Genomic DNA, 13,769 nt, shown 5'->3' with positions numbered 1-13,769 from the left:
ATTTTCGTACAAATTTCTAAGATTTTCAATTACTTCATACCTTGCCCTTTGCTTCACAAATCGAAGTTTTTTAAAATGCGGATCAAGAAGACATGCCAACATTCCAACTTTATGGATGTCCTTCCAATAACTAAACATTGAGCTATAAAGAATCTTTTGAATATTCAACAATACGTCCTTTGTTTGCATAGGTTCAGTAATATTAATTTTTGTTCTGCCACGACCTGTTCCTGAAGTTAGATCAACAACTTCTATTTCTACTTCATTCTCATCATCAGCAATGGTAACTTCTGCATTATCTAAAATAGTAATTTCTTCATCAGAGTGATCAGATAAATTTTCCGTTAAATTATTTTGAAAATCCAACTCAAAGTTTGATGATGGTTGAGTTCCAGGTTTTATTGACGAAATTAAAGCTGCAATTGCTGGATACATCAATGAAATTGTACAATATTTCGCACCACTTAGTAACCTTGTAACATCTTTAAATATAGATAAAAGATTAAGTAAATCTTCTATTAATTTCCACTCGTCATCAGAAAGCATAATTTTTTCCAACTTCTCCCCATCTTTTTGTGCATCCTTGTTTAAATCTGATTTGAGTTAACCTGGCAAGAATTTTATAGCTCGTTTAAGCTCAATTAAACGTTCCCATGCATAAAATGTAGAATTCCAGCGAGTAGAAACATCTCCAATTACATGCTTTATTGAAGTATATCTGAGAAACTCTTGCGCAGTATGTAAACGTTCACGTTGCTTTGGTAATATATTAAAAAAATTAATCAATCTCTTTGCCCGAAGAACTAGCGCTCTTACTAAATTAAGACCCTTTCCAACTGTTAATTGCAAAGTGTGTGCTGTGCATGGAAGACGGGAAATAGATCTTTCCATCAATCGACCTGCTTTTTTTATGTTGCTTCCATTATCCGTTGTCATTGTTAATAGTTTAGACGTAATTTTCCAATCTGAAAAAAATTTATCAAGCAATTCCTTAATTACTTCACCAGTATGAGGATATTTTACTCGTTGCAATGCTAGTAAGGATTCACGTAAGGTCCAATCATGAGAAATCCAGCTACAAGTAACGCCAATATATCCGTGTCGTGCTTTGCTTGTCCAGAAATCTGTGGTAATTGATGCTGCAATACAATCAACCTTTAAAAGTTCAAGAAGTTGTTCTTGGCTCCATTTAAACGCTTCTCCAATCATTACTTTAACAGATTTATCACAAGGAATTTCAAAATGTTCATCAAGCGAAAGAATTAATTTCCTAAAACTCTTACTTTGAAGTATATAAAATGGTTGATTATCATCAATTATAAATTCGGTAACATTCTGCCGAATTTGTTTATACTCTGCTTCACTTTAGGCTTACGCTTTTTAATTGCTGTTCGTATATCAGGTTGGAACCGTACTTCTTTTAGGTGGGTTGCCTATATGCAAAAAATAAATACTGTATATAATTAAGAATCCAAAAATAATAAAAAATAATAAAATTAAATAAAAAAATTACTTCTTCCGCACTTCCTGGTTTATATATTTTATGCTTTGTCGCTAAATGGTGAATAAAGTTTGAAGTTGTCGACCTGTCATTATAATAATGACCACACTCTATCCCATCCTCCTTAATTACGTGACAAGTTGCTGAACTTGAGTTTTCTCCCTTCTTAAAATACTTCCACACAAAACTAGTTGGCTCTTTGGCAACTCTTTTTCTTTTTTTATTCGTTAGATTTATTTTTATGGCGTTTCTAGAAGCAACTTCGTTATCATCAATATCGTCAATATCATCAATAAAGTAGTGGTAAGGTTGCTTGTCTAAACCTCTTCAAAATCCTACGATTAGTTTCGTCAAAATTTTACTATATATTTATTATAGTTTCGGCAGAGTTTCAGCAGTTTTGGCATTTATAATAAGTTTCGGCAGTTTCGCCTTTCTCCAAAGTTTCGCCAGTTTTTTAATATAATAACTTTAATATAGTTTCGGCAGAATTTCGCTTTTCGGCAAAACGCCATCTTGCCTAAACCCCTAGGTTTCAGCAAGCAACCTTAAGTAGTGGTCTTCAATATAAAGTTCTTGCTTATCAATAATAGTACTATCCACTCTATTGGTTGCAGCCTTTGTTTGACGCGCATCATACTTGGCTTTTTTATTTTGTATACTCATGGCCAATATTAATAATACAGTAATTTTTACACGTAAAAAATTTTATTTTTATATCGATCTTAACCAATATAGAAATGCTGAATTGCTGATTACTAATCATATGATCAATGGTCGATCACTCAACACTTGATCATAGATGGATTATCTACTAATTATAGATATTATTTGAATATTATTCGAATAATTCAAATAAATAATATTCGAATATATTCATGCATGATTTCACGAATATTCGAATAATGATAATGCTTATTCGAATACTCGAGTATATTCGAATTATTCGAATAAAATTTTCATGATTCTAAACACTATTCCAAACACTAAGTCAGGAATTAAATACCTATTGATCATCTATCAGTCACTTATTGGTTATCTATTATGCATATGCTGGTGATATCTCAATGATAGTTTTATACTTATCTTTATTTATTATTTCAACTAAATTTTATATAATGATTTATTAATTATATAGAACTGATCATACCATCTTTGTTGCTCCATAGAGTCACCTAATTTATATGATGTAGCGCGAAGCTTTTCCAGTAATACCAACAAATTTTCCACCCCAATATTCATCACCGGCATCACACCTTACTGCGTTTTCACTGTTTATATTTATCTGAGATACTTAGTTTTTTTTTGCCTCACAAAATTATTTTTTTCACACCCTTTAAATTTCACCGGTCATGTAGGGTAGAATTTTAATAATAAAATTATTGGTATTATAATGGGACATGTGGCGCGGCTTGGAGTCACATGAGCTTAAATTCACCGCTCTCTTTAATTTAATAGTAATGCTATTTATATATAAAGATCATCAAGAGTTTTTTTTTAATAGAATGATTTTACTGCGCATTTATTTATTAAGTTACAATAAAGAAAAAATATAAAATATAAAATACAGGATATGATGATGCATACATTCTTTTACGAGATAGACAAGATAGTCTTCTAATAATACCTTAATGAAAATTATATATACTAGTTATAGTAAACAAAAAATAAACAATCAAAATTATAACGCAAAGTACATTAAATTGGTAGTATAATACTCAATTAGTAATTTATCAAAAAAAAATTGGTATGAAATTATCGTAGTATAGAAAACAGCTACTGATTTCTTCCATTTAGTATTGGTTTCATACTTTGTAAAAATGTATTACAGTATATGAATAAAGTTAATTACTATAGAGTAGTGTCTAAATGATCATTGAAACACTTACCCAGTATATTCTTTTTTGGTAAGATTTTACTAGACAAATTAAGAAAATAAAACTTCAAAAAATTTATATTCTTCTATATTCATTATTTATTATAGATTTAGATTATATATAAAATTATGATTTTTTTTAGATTTATAAATTTATTATTCTTAATCTAAATCCTACTCGATTTGATTATAGATTATAGAGTAGAGCCTTATTCTCTTTTTTATCGAATTTGCACCTTATAAATAAATTTCCCTCCAAAAAAAAAATAATAATAGATATTGATAAACATTACATCATGAGAAACAATTACCTTATTAAACTTATTTTTACTCTTAAAATGTATTAATAAAAGATTATTTATTTGTGAACATAAAAATTTTATTAATAATAATAATAATCGATAATATTTTTCTTCTTATTATCCATTTTATTTACACTCATGTTAATTATTAATAATAAATTAAATAATATCATATCATAATTTATACGAAATTATTAATAGATATCATAAATATTTTGTAATTTTTTTGTTTATTTTGTTAAATAAAAATTATAAAAGGAGAAAAAGAAGGATAAAAGGAGAACTAAACATATCAATCGTAATTTGTAATAACGAAAAAAAATTGAAAAAAAAATTAATATGAAATTAATATGAAAAAAAAAAATCCCAAATTATTTTAGATTGAGAAAAAAAAATTTATCATGAATAAAATGAATAAAAATTATTTCATATCAAGAAAAAAAAAATCAATTTAAATAAACCTTAAAAAAATGCGGTTTTGTAAAATTTGCAAAAAAAAAAAAAAAAAATATCTGCAAAACTCAATACGATTTGTTATGTACATAATATTGCTGAACGTTTAACACATGACTTTACTGTGAAAGAAATTACTGGTATTATAAGAACTAAAGATAATGATCCAACTAAAGTTATTTATTTAAAGATCAAAGCCTTTATTCTGTCCAATTAAAATATTGAATCCAAAATCGAAGATTTTGAAAATGGACAAATCGTTATAATCAAAGGAATATTTATAGAATGTGATGGATGGTATACTGTATGTATTTTATATTTTGTTATATAAAAAAAAAATCGTAATAAGCTAAAAAATATATTTTTTTTTTATATATAAATATATATGTTTTTTTTCTCAAATGATAAGGTAAACGCTACTTCAATTAAGCCATTAAAATTCTGGATTTTAATGATATTGGGTTAACATAACACTAATAGGATTAACTACTAAGACAGTCATAAATATTAACAGTTATTTGGCCCTTAATTTCTACGTAGAAAAAAGCTTAGGAAATTGTGAACTAACTGAATTCTGGGTTGAAGCTAGATATGATCCTAACAATAGATATTTGGCCAATAAAACAAATTCAATTAACCAAAATATACGTTCAACAACTGCGACCTTAGTAGGTGTAATATACTGACTATGTTCTGCCAGTTATTAATGAGATTACACAAGAAAAAACCGCTGAAGGAAAACATATACTACCGAAATAACAATAATTCCCGAATCTTTCTTAGATGAATCAACAAAGATCTAATAATAATAGATCTTACCGTCCTCCTTGAGGTTAAGGATGGTGCCGCAATTGATTGATCAAATCCGCAATATTGCGGATTTTGGAGTTGAATTGCGGTTAGTGATCCGCAATTCTGCAATTCACCTGATCAGTTTTGGCACTAGTTTACAGAACCGATTTAATAAAAAAACGTTTACGCAATATTTTTTCAACTAATTTAAAGAAAAAATATTGCGAAACGTTTTTTCAAAGTGCTTTTAATTAAAAGAACATTTGCTCAACATTTTTTTAATTAATTTAAAGAAAAAATATTGCAAAACGTTTTTTCAAAGTATATTTAATTAGAAAAAATGGTTCTCAACGTTTTTTTTAATTAATTTAATGAAAAAACGTTGTGAAACGTTTTTTTCAAAGTATTTTTAATTAGAAAAAATGTTTCGCAACATTTTTTTAATTAATTTAAAGAAAAAACGTTATGAAACGTTTTTTCAAAGTATTTTTAATTAAAAAAAACATTTCGCAACGTTTTTTCAAAGTATTTTTAATTAAAAAAAACATTTTGCAACGTTTTTTCAAAGTATTTTTTATTAAAAAAAACATTTCGTTTAAAGAAAAAATGTTGTGAAACATTTTTTCAAAGCATATTTAATTAAAAAAACGTTTTGCAACATTTTTTTAATTAATTTAAAGAAAAAATGTTGCGAAATGTTTTTTCAAAGCATATTTAATTAGAAAAAATTTTTCGCAACTAAAACTCTAAATGGTCCAGGTTGGTCTAAGTTGGAGAGTAACCCGGGACCGGACCGAAAAATTAGTTCATTTCGGTCCGGTCCGGTTTATATTAAAAGGAGAATCCAGGACCAGACCGGACTGGACCAGTTATTTTGGTCAGGTCCGGTCCAGTCCTATAATAAAAAAACATTGCGCAAACGTTTTTTCTAATTAAATATACTAAGAAAAAACGTTGCGCAATGTTTTTTCTTTAAATTAATTAGAAAAACATTGCGCAAACGTTTTTTCTAATTAAATATACTAAGAATAACGTTGCGCAACGTTTTTCTTTAAATTAATTAGAAAAACGTTGCGCAAACATTTTTTTTATAATAATATGTTAAAAAAAATGTTACGCAACGTTTTTTTATTTAATAATTAAATAATCGCAACGGTTTTAATATAAACCATTGCGAAAATATTTATCGGTCTGGTCCGGTCCCAACCCGTTTTTTCAGTCTGGGTTAGATTTATAATCCGAAACCAGATCAGACCAGACCAAATATTTTGGTCCGGGTTGAAGCATCAACCCAGACCGGACCAATCCGAATTTTCAGTCCGGGTTGTCAGATTAGGACTGACCTGATTAGAGCTTTATTCGCAACATTTTTTTAAAGCATTTTTAATTAAAAAAATGTTTCGCAACATTTTTTCAAAGTATTTTTAATCAAAAAAAAACGTTTTGCAACGTTTTTTTGGGATTGCTTTAATAATAAATATTGCGAAATTGCAAATAATCTGCAATTACGCAAATGTTTCACAATTCCGCAAATGTTCCGCAATTCCGCAATTATTCCGCAATTGAATTGTGGTACTTTGCAGAATTGCAGAATTGTGAAATATTAGCAGAATTGTGGATAATTGCAGATTGCAGAATTGCAGATATTTAGGTTTAAAAATCCGCAATATTCTGCAATACCGTAAATCACAATTATTCCGCAATTGCTTATTTGCGGCACTATCCTTACTTGAAGTGTGACGTCAAGGCGAAGTGGATGAACCACCCTCGCTCAAATGGAATCAACTAATACCCATAATCTATCTGTTGCTTTGGAAGCGAACCCTATTCCCACTAATATGAACCAGATTCCTAATAATAAAATTTCAGAAGAAAATGATAATTGAATATTATCAATATTTTCTTTTTTTTTCTCTTAACCCTTTTTTTTTTCCTTTTTCAAATTTCAAATTTCAAATTTCAAACAATACGTCCTTAGTTAATTATTACTAAAATAAAAATAAATCAATCTATTCTGATATTTCTGATATATCAATTTATTCTAAATAAACCATAAACTTTTTTTTCTAGTACAAATTAAAAACAATTCAATAAAATTTCATTTTCAAAAGAAAGAAAAAATACTTTTCCCATAAATACTAAATAATGTAAAAATACTCTGTGTAACTAAAACTCGTATATATAATTATCCTATTGTGTAATACAAAATACCGAAAATGTCCAAAAGCTAATCACAAACAAAAAAAATGGTGGCTAATCTAAAAAATATACTGGTTAGTTAGTATATAATTTCTCATGCTTAGTCAAATACAGTCAACCGCAGTTAATTTTTAATGATAAATACTCTTGATGAATACTGATCATTTCTTCTGCATAAATTTTTTTACTGATAAATTCTATTTTTTTGAAGTACTTATAATCGTTATTTTAAGCCAGTCTATTTTATTATTCATGATGAATTCAGAAAGGTATCAAACTTTCTCAAGTTTTTTCAAAACTTTTCCAAAAAAAAAATATTTCTTTCTTTAAAATTCATTTTATCACTTTATAGAATTATATTTCCAGCATAAAGTTTTTTTGTTATATTGTAAGTACAAAGGTTGAAAACACTCTTGAAATTACTGGCAGATCAGATACCTCCATTGCGAAGCTTAAAAACTTAATCTATGAGAAAAAAAGGCGTGTTTTTAAAAATGAATTTGAAGCTTGCGATCTGATTCTATGGAAGGTTGATATTTCTGCTGAAGGGGTAGGTAAACTGAGAACTCTTGAACAACCTCTTGATACGAATGCCAAAAATACCATTATAGAAAAACTTGGCAAGAAGTTAGTATCACTTTATGATATTGGTAAAATCTTTGAATAAAGTTCAAAGAACATCCGTATCATCATACAACCACCTGCTACTGGTAAGTGTCTCCTAATTTTTACCTCTCGAACAAGAATTTGTAGTAACGAAATATCAAGTTTGGTCTGATATTATTATTTTTTTTTCTATCACACTACATTTGTGGTTTTTTTTGTATTTCTTTATAATTAGCACATAAGACTGTGAAAACAGGTAACACATGAATTATTGATTTCATTAAAGCAGAATCTCTCTGTGTGATCAAATTTTTAATTGACCTTTAATCACTAGTCATGGATATTGTCTTAAAGGGGCTAATACTTGTGCTAATATTAGTAAACCTGGTGATAAAATGCCTTTTATGGAGCGTAACATCGATAAAGCGATTGTAAGGATTACAAGAAATATTAAATGCCATCTTAGTAAATCTAAATCCAAAACAGATTATGACATTCTTGTGAGTGGTGGAGCTCCTGGAATAGGTATGTTCTTAATATAGTGTTCAAGTTGATTCTGCACGTAGTCATTCATTATCACTAAATCTCGTGCATAGGTTAAACTCGATATGGAGATGAACTATTTAAACACCTGGAAAATAATCAGAATTGGGTCCCTTCTGAGTGGAAAAATAATCATATTGAGGTCTATATATAAACTTCGGTAATAACTGCCAACTTGATTTATATAATGATAAACTAACTTCTACAGATCATCCACTGGTAAAAAAATGGTCTATCCTACACATATTCTACACATATCTTACATATATCGGGTACTCAAAATGTAGAAAATCATACACAAATAATACACATATCATACACATATCGGGTACTTATATATATAGTATACCTATCAGGTACCTGATATATGTATGATATATATATTAGTACCTGATATGTGTATGATATGTGTATTATTTGTGTATGATTTTCTACATTTTAAGTACCCAATATGTGTAAGATATGTGTAGGATAAATCATTTTTTTACCAGTGATCGGCCTGTGAATCACCTTCGTGTTTTACATCGAAGAAAAATATCAAATGAAGTTTGAAACCTTTCGTAGACTAATCGGAAAATACAGTGTCATTTTCACTATATCTGATGTTTTTGAAAGTATTTATAATCATCTAGGCCTCAAATCCAACAATCAACATCTCTTTGTATTTCTTCATATTGATGAGTTTCAGCTCATCGATGAGTGGGAATCTAACGCAGTTATGAAAAGGAAAATGGAAGAAAAACTGCTCTTTAAGGAAATGATCAATGGCCTTGTATTGTACATGTTTAGTCCATCCCATATTTTTGTCCAGCCATTCCTTTCTGGAACAGCACCACAATTTGTTAACTTTATGAAAGAATCATCAAAGGTTTCATTTGGATTCGTCAATTGCCCACAACTGTCGTTCAAAGCAATGCTTAAGATTGCAAATCATCATGCACAAAAATTTGACGCAGAAAAATTTGACTGTGGTGAGTACAAATGGATGCTTTGTCAACCATTTATCCAACTTTTAGAAGACACTGGAGGATTGCCTCATGCACTTCAATATGTCTTTTATGAATGCTTAGAAACTGGATGCAATAGAAAGAAATTCTTTAAAACAATTGATAAACAGAACTTTGATAACATCTTTCATAATGTCAAAACCCATCTCCAAGAACGCTACTAAGGTTGCTTGTCTAAACCTCTTCAAAATCCTACGATTAGTTTCGTCAAAATTTTACTATAGATTTATTATAGTTTCGGCAGAGTTTCGGCAGTTTCGGCATTTATAATAAGTTTCGGCAGTTTCGCCTTTCTCCAAAGTTTCGCCAGTTTTTTAATATAACTTTAATATAGTTTCAGCAGAATTTCGCTTTTCGGCGAAACGCCATTTTGCCTAAACCCCTAGGTTTCGGCAAGCAACCTTAAACGCTACAACATATTCAATCTCATTCAAAATAATAAAAAACTTGCTTTAGAGCTTCTTTATCACAGTAGGACCCCGAATAATACTGATATAACTCACAAACGGGTTTGCGTAGAGTTTATATGAAATTACTTTTTAAACCCATAAATTGAGTTTGCGTAGATCGGTCAATTTTGGAATAACTCACATATCACGTTTGCGTAGAGTTTATAAATATATTGCATTATATGTTGCGCAACACCATTAAGGATGAGTCCGTAATATATTTCTGAAATTTGCAATATTACGGATATGGTAATTAATTATATATAGTAACAAAAAGTAATGCATTTCGCATTATTTTAATATTTTTTTAATAGAAAAAAAGTGCGAAATGCGCTAGTTTAACAAAAAAATGGTGGATTTCGCACCATTTTATTAACATTTTAATAGAAAAAAGTGCGAAACGCACCATTTTAATAAATAATTGGTGAGTTTCGCACCATTTAATTAATATTTTGATATAAAAAAGTGCGAAACGCACCATTTTAACAAAAAATGGTGAGTTTCGCACCATTTTATTAATATTTTAGTATAAAAAAGTGCGAAACGCACCATTTTAACAAAAAATGGTGAGTTTCGCACCATTTTATTAATATTTTAGTATAAAAAAGTGCGAAATGCAACATTTTAATAAAAAAATGGCGAGTTTCGCACCATTTTATTAATATTTTAATAGGAAAAGTGCGAAACGCACCATTTTAACAAAAAAATGGAGAGTTTCGCACCATTTTATTAATATTTTAGTATAAAAAAGTGCGAAACGCACCATTTAACAAAAAAAATGGAGAGTTTCGCACCATTTTATTAATATTTTAGTATAAAAAAAGTGCGAAACGCACCATTTAACAAAAAAAATGGAGAGTTTCGCACCATTTTATTAATATTTTAATAGAAAAAAGTGCGAAACGCACCATTTAAACAAATAAATGGAGAGTTTCGCACCATTTTATTAATATTTTAATAGAAAAAAGTGCGAAACACACCATTTAAACAAATAAATGGAGAGTTTTGCACCATTTTATTAATATTTTAATAGAAAAAAGTGCGAAACGCACTATTTTACAAAAAAATGGAGAGTTTCACATGATTTTATTAATATCTTAATAGAAAAAATGTGAAACGAATTATATTAGTAACAAAAATTTTTTTGATTGTGAGTTATATTAGTATTATTCGGGGTCCTATCACAGTATTGATGGAATTCCTATTAGTGTCAAGGAATTTTTGGATGAAAGCAAGCCAGAATATACGATCGAAAACCTCAAGCGTTACGAGCATATCATTCTCAATTTCTGCAATAACGATCCTTCTAAATTTACTATTAATATGCCTTTCTTTTTTATCTGTATATACAACGACTGCTTAAACATTGTGAACAAAGATCTTGAGAAGGTATTTCAGGTACAAAACGATATGTATTGGCAATCGTGGGAGACTTTTGTAGCAAATTATGATGCATTTCGTACAAATCTGCTGATAAAATGTGGAAAAGAATCAGCGCGTCTGAGTGAGTTATATCGTGGTACCCATGGGACTCAATCAACATTAGATATTGAGGTGGAATTGAAGGAACTTTCTGTTTGTTGTGCAAAACAACAATTTCCATGTGTAGAACTAACAGATAAAAAATCAAATTCTATTGATTGGGTGAAGGGTGAGAATGTGATTGTTAATGGTACATCTGCTTTATGGGAGGATGCATTCGTCATCAGGAAAAAAGTTCAAAACAACAAAAAAAACAAAAAATATATTCTAATTCTTCACCAATGTAAATATTACCTCTCAGGCATGTACTACACTGCTGAAGATTTTAATAATAAACACCGTAAGAATCTTTTGGTCTCAGCTTCTACCACAAAAAAGCTTCAGAATATCCTTTTCAAACGCCAACACATAACAGTTGCTTTTATGATACAACCATTTGGCGACCCAATTTCAACACCTGATTGCCTCGTTATCATGAAAAGCAACTTTAAGTAGTATTTTAGTCCTATATTTATATCGCGTGCCACATTTTTCATGACAAGGGATATTAATCCTAATTTTTCAGACATCTCATGGATGATAAACGAAATTTCTGGGATTGGCAAAATCACTACTAGTGAAATTATTGAAACTTGACCACATTTAAGCAAGGATGATTTTTATATAAAGTTTAGTAAAATCAAGCGATCTATTGAGAATTATGAAGACAATAAACCTGGAAAGAAAATCAAACTTAACTTCCATCCATTTAATATTGAAAAATAAAGAAGTTTGTAATATTAATTTAGAAATATATATGATATTTTACAATTTCACAATAAAAAATTTTGGAGCAATTTAAAATAAAAATCTTTTATTTTAATTAAAATTACTATATATAAAAAATGGAGTAGCGGGACTCATAGACAGAGTGACTAAATATAGGTATTAAAACTGAAACTACCTGAAATCATTTTGGAATAGTATATACCGAAACTATAAAAACTGAAATCTGATCCAAAATTATATATACCAAAATATACCTAAACCAAAACTTTATTAAAAACCCAAAAGTTTAGGAAATAGCTTTAGAGATTTAGGTATCCATGTATAAGCAGGAGAAAGTATCTCGAACTCTGAGTGAAATTTGACATAATGAAACCCAATAAACTGGAACTGGCCTTATACCAGAACTTTTTTCTAGAATCAAATCACATATGGGGACTGGTCTAGCAAAACAAGGGATTTGGTCTCAAAAAAAAATTTTTAAGTTTATATGATAATTATATGTCAATTTCACTAAAAATTACAATTATAATAAAATCTCAAAAAAAATTTTTTTGGTCCCAACCCCTTGTTTTGCTAGACAGGTCTCCATATATTAAAATAAGTAAAATCTCGATAATGACTATATATAACAGAATAAATAACAATAAAAATGATTCAATTTACCAAAATACATGATAATTTATGATTTAAACCAATAAAATTAGCAGCAAGTGTGAAGTGACTTTGAAGACTCAGATAAAGATTCCTAGAATAGCGATTATAATAAAAATTCTATTAATAAATTTTGGTATTGCTAATTACCAGTGGTGATCATCATCACGTGTAAAATATTTTTTGAATTTCCAAAATTTTGGAGTCTCAATAAAATATATATATTTCAAATATTTACAAGGTATTTATTTTTAAGTTATTAAGTAAAAAAATTTTTTATTAGTACTTCCCATTATATATGAATCATCAATTAATAAACCTATTGTTGTAATTAAAATAATATCATTATTAGTAATTAATTTTTTGAATGAAAGAAACATTAAATTTTGTTGTTCTTGTACAAGTTAATTTCCAATCATCTATTACTTTTTTGAAAATTTACAACATTATTTTATTACTATCAATTACTTTAATTTTTTAAATTTGCAATAATTCATCTGTTACTTCATACTTTTTTAAATAAATCTTTATTTTCTTAATTTATTTTTTTCTTATATTCATTTTTAGATTTTAATATTTCTTGAAACAATTTATGCATCTTATCTTTATATTTATTAAATAATAAATATTTAAGTATTTATATGTTTCCTTATTGATCTTATTATTAAAGTTTTCACTTTTTAATATCAGAATTTTGAAAATGATAATTTTATTTTTGATATATAATTTTCCAATTCAATCTTTCAAACATTTCCATCTAAAATTCTAAATGTATATTTATCTGTAATTTGAATTCAATTCCATAATTGAAATTTTATTATTTAATAGAAGAAATAATAAAGGTAATGAAGGTAATAAATTATAATATTTTGTTAATATATAGTAAAGTATCTGAATAACTAATGGAGAAAAAGAAGAAAAAAAACATAATACTATTATTTATATCCAAAAAAACAATAGGATTTCTAATTTAATAGAAGTAATATTTTTAAGCTTTTGCATACTGTAATATGACTTTTAAAAATAAATAATAATCAATTATATATATTTTGAATAGTTTATAATTTTATCATAATAATTACTTTATTCTTTTCAAGTTTCAGTATTATTTTATTTATAAATAGAATTATTATTTAAAAA

General features: G+C 27.9%; 3 protein-coding genes across 3 annotated transcripts; all 3 read left to right on the top strand.

The window, feature by feature from the left end:
* Positions 1-7,378: 7,378 nt before the first annotated feature.
* Positions 7,379-8,271, top strand: OCT59_005708 (uncharacterized protein; the record flags this gene model as incomplete). The annotated part of the gene is made up of 3 exons (XM_066138521.1): positions 7,379-7,392; positions 7,517-7,750; positions 8,064-8,271. 3 exons carry the CDS (start codon positions 7,379-7,381, stop codon positions 8,269-8,271), a joined length of 456 nt encoding a protein of 151 aa, XP_065997638.1.
* A 542-nt stretch (positions 8,272-8,813) lies between these two features.
* OCT59_005707 (uncharacterized protein) lies at positions 8,814-9,443 on the top strand (the record flags this gene model as incomplete). The annotated part of the gene is made up of 1 exon (XM_066138520.1): positions 8,814-9,443. The coding sequence occupies one exon, from the start codon at positions 8,814-8,816 to the stop codon at positions 9,441-9,443; it is 630 nt and encodes a 209-aa protein (XP_065997637.1).
* Positions 9,444-11,138: 1,695 nt separating this feature from the next.
* On the top strand, positions 11,139-11,705 carry OCT59_005706 (uncharacterized protein; the record flags this gene model as incomplete). The annotated part of the gene is made up of 1 exon (XM_066138519.1): positions 11,139-11,705. One exon carries the CDS (start codon positions 11,139-11,141, stop codon positions 11,703-11,705), a length of 567 nt encoding a protein of 188 aa, XP_065997636.1.
* Positions 11,706-13,769: the final 2,064 nt, after the last annotated feature.

This window comes from Rhizophagus irregularis, chromosome 13 (genome assembly GCF_026210795.1).
Source record: "Rhizophagus irregularis chromosome 13, complete sequence".
Classification (NCBI taxonomy): Eukaryota; Fungi; Glomeromycota; class Glomeromycetes; order Glomerales; family Glomeraceae; genus Rhizophagus; species Rhizophagus irregularis.
This window is presented reverse-complemented; position numbering and strand designations above follow the sequence as displayed.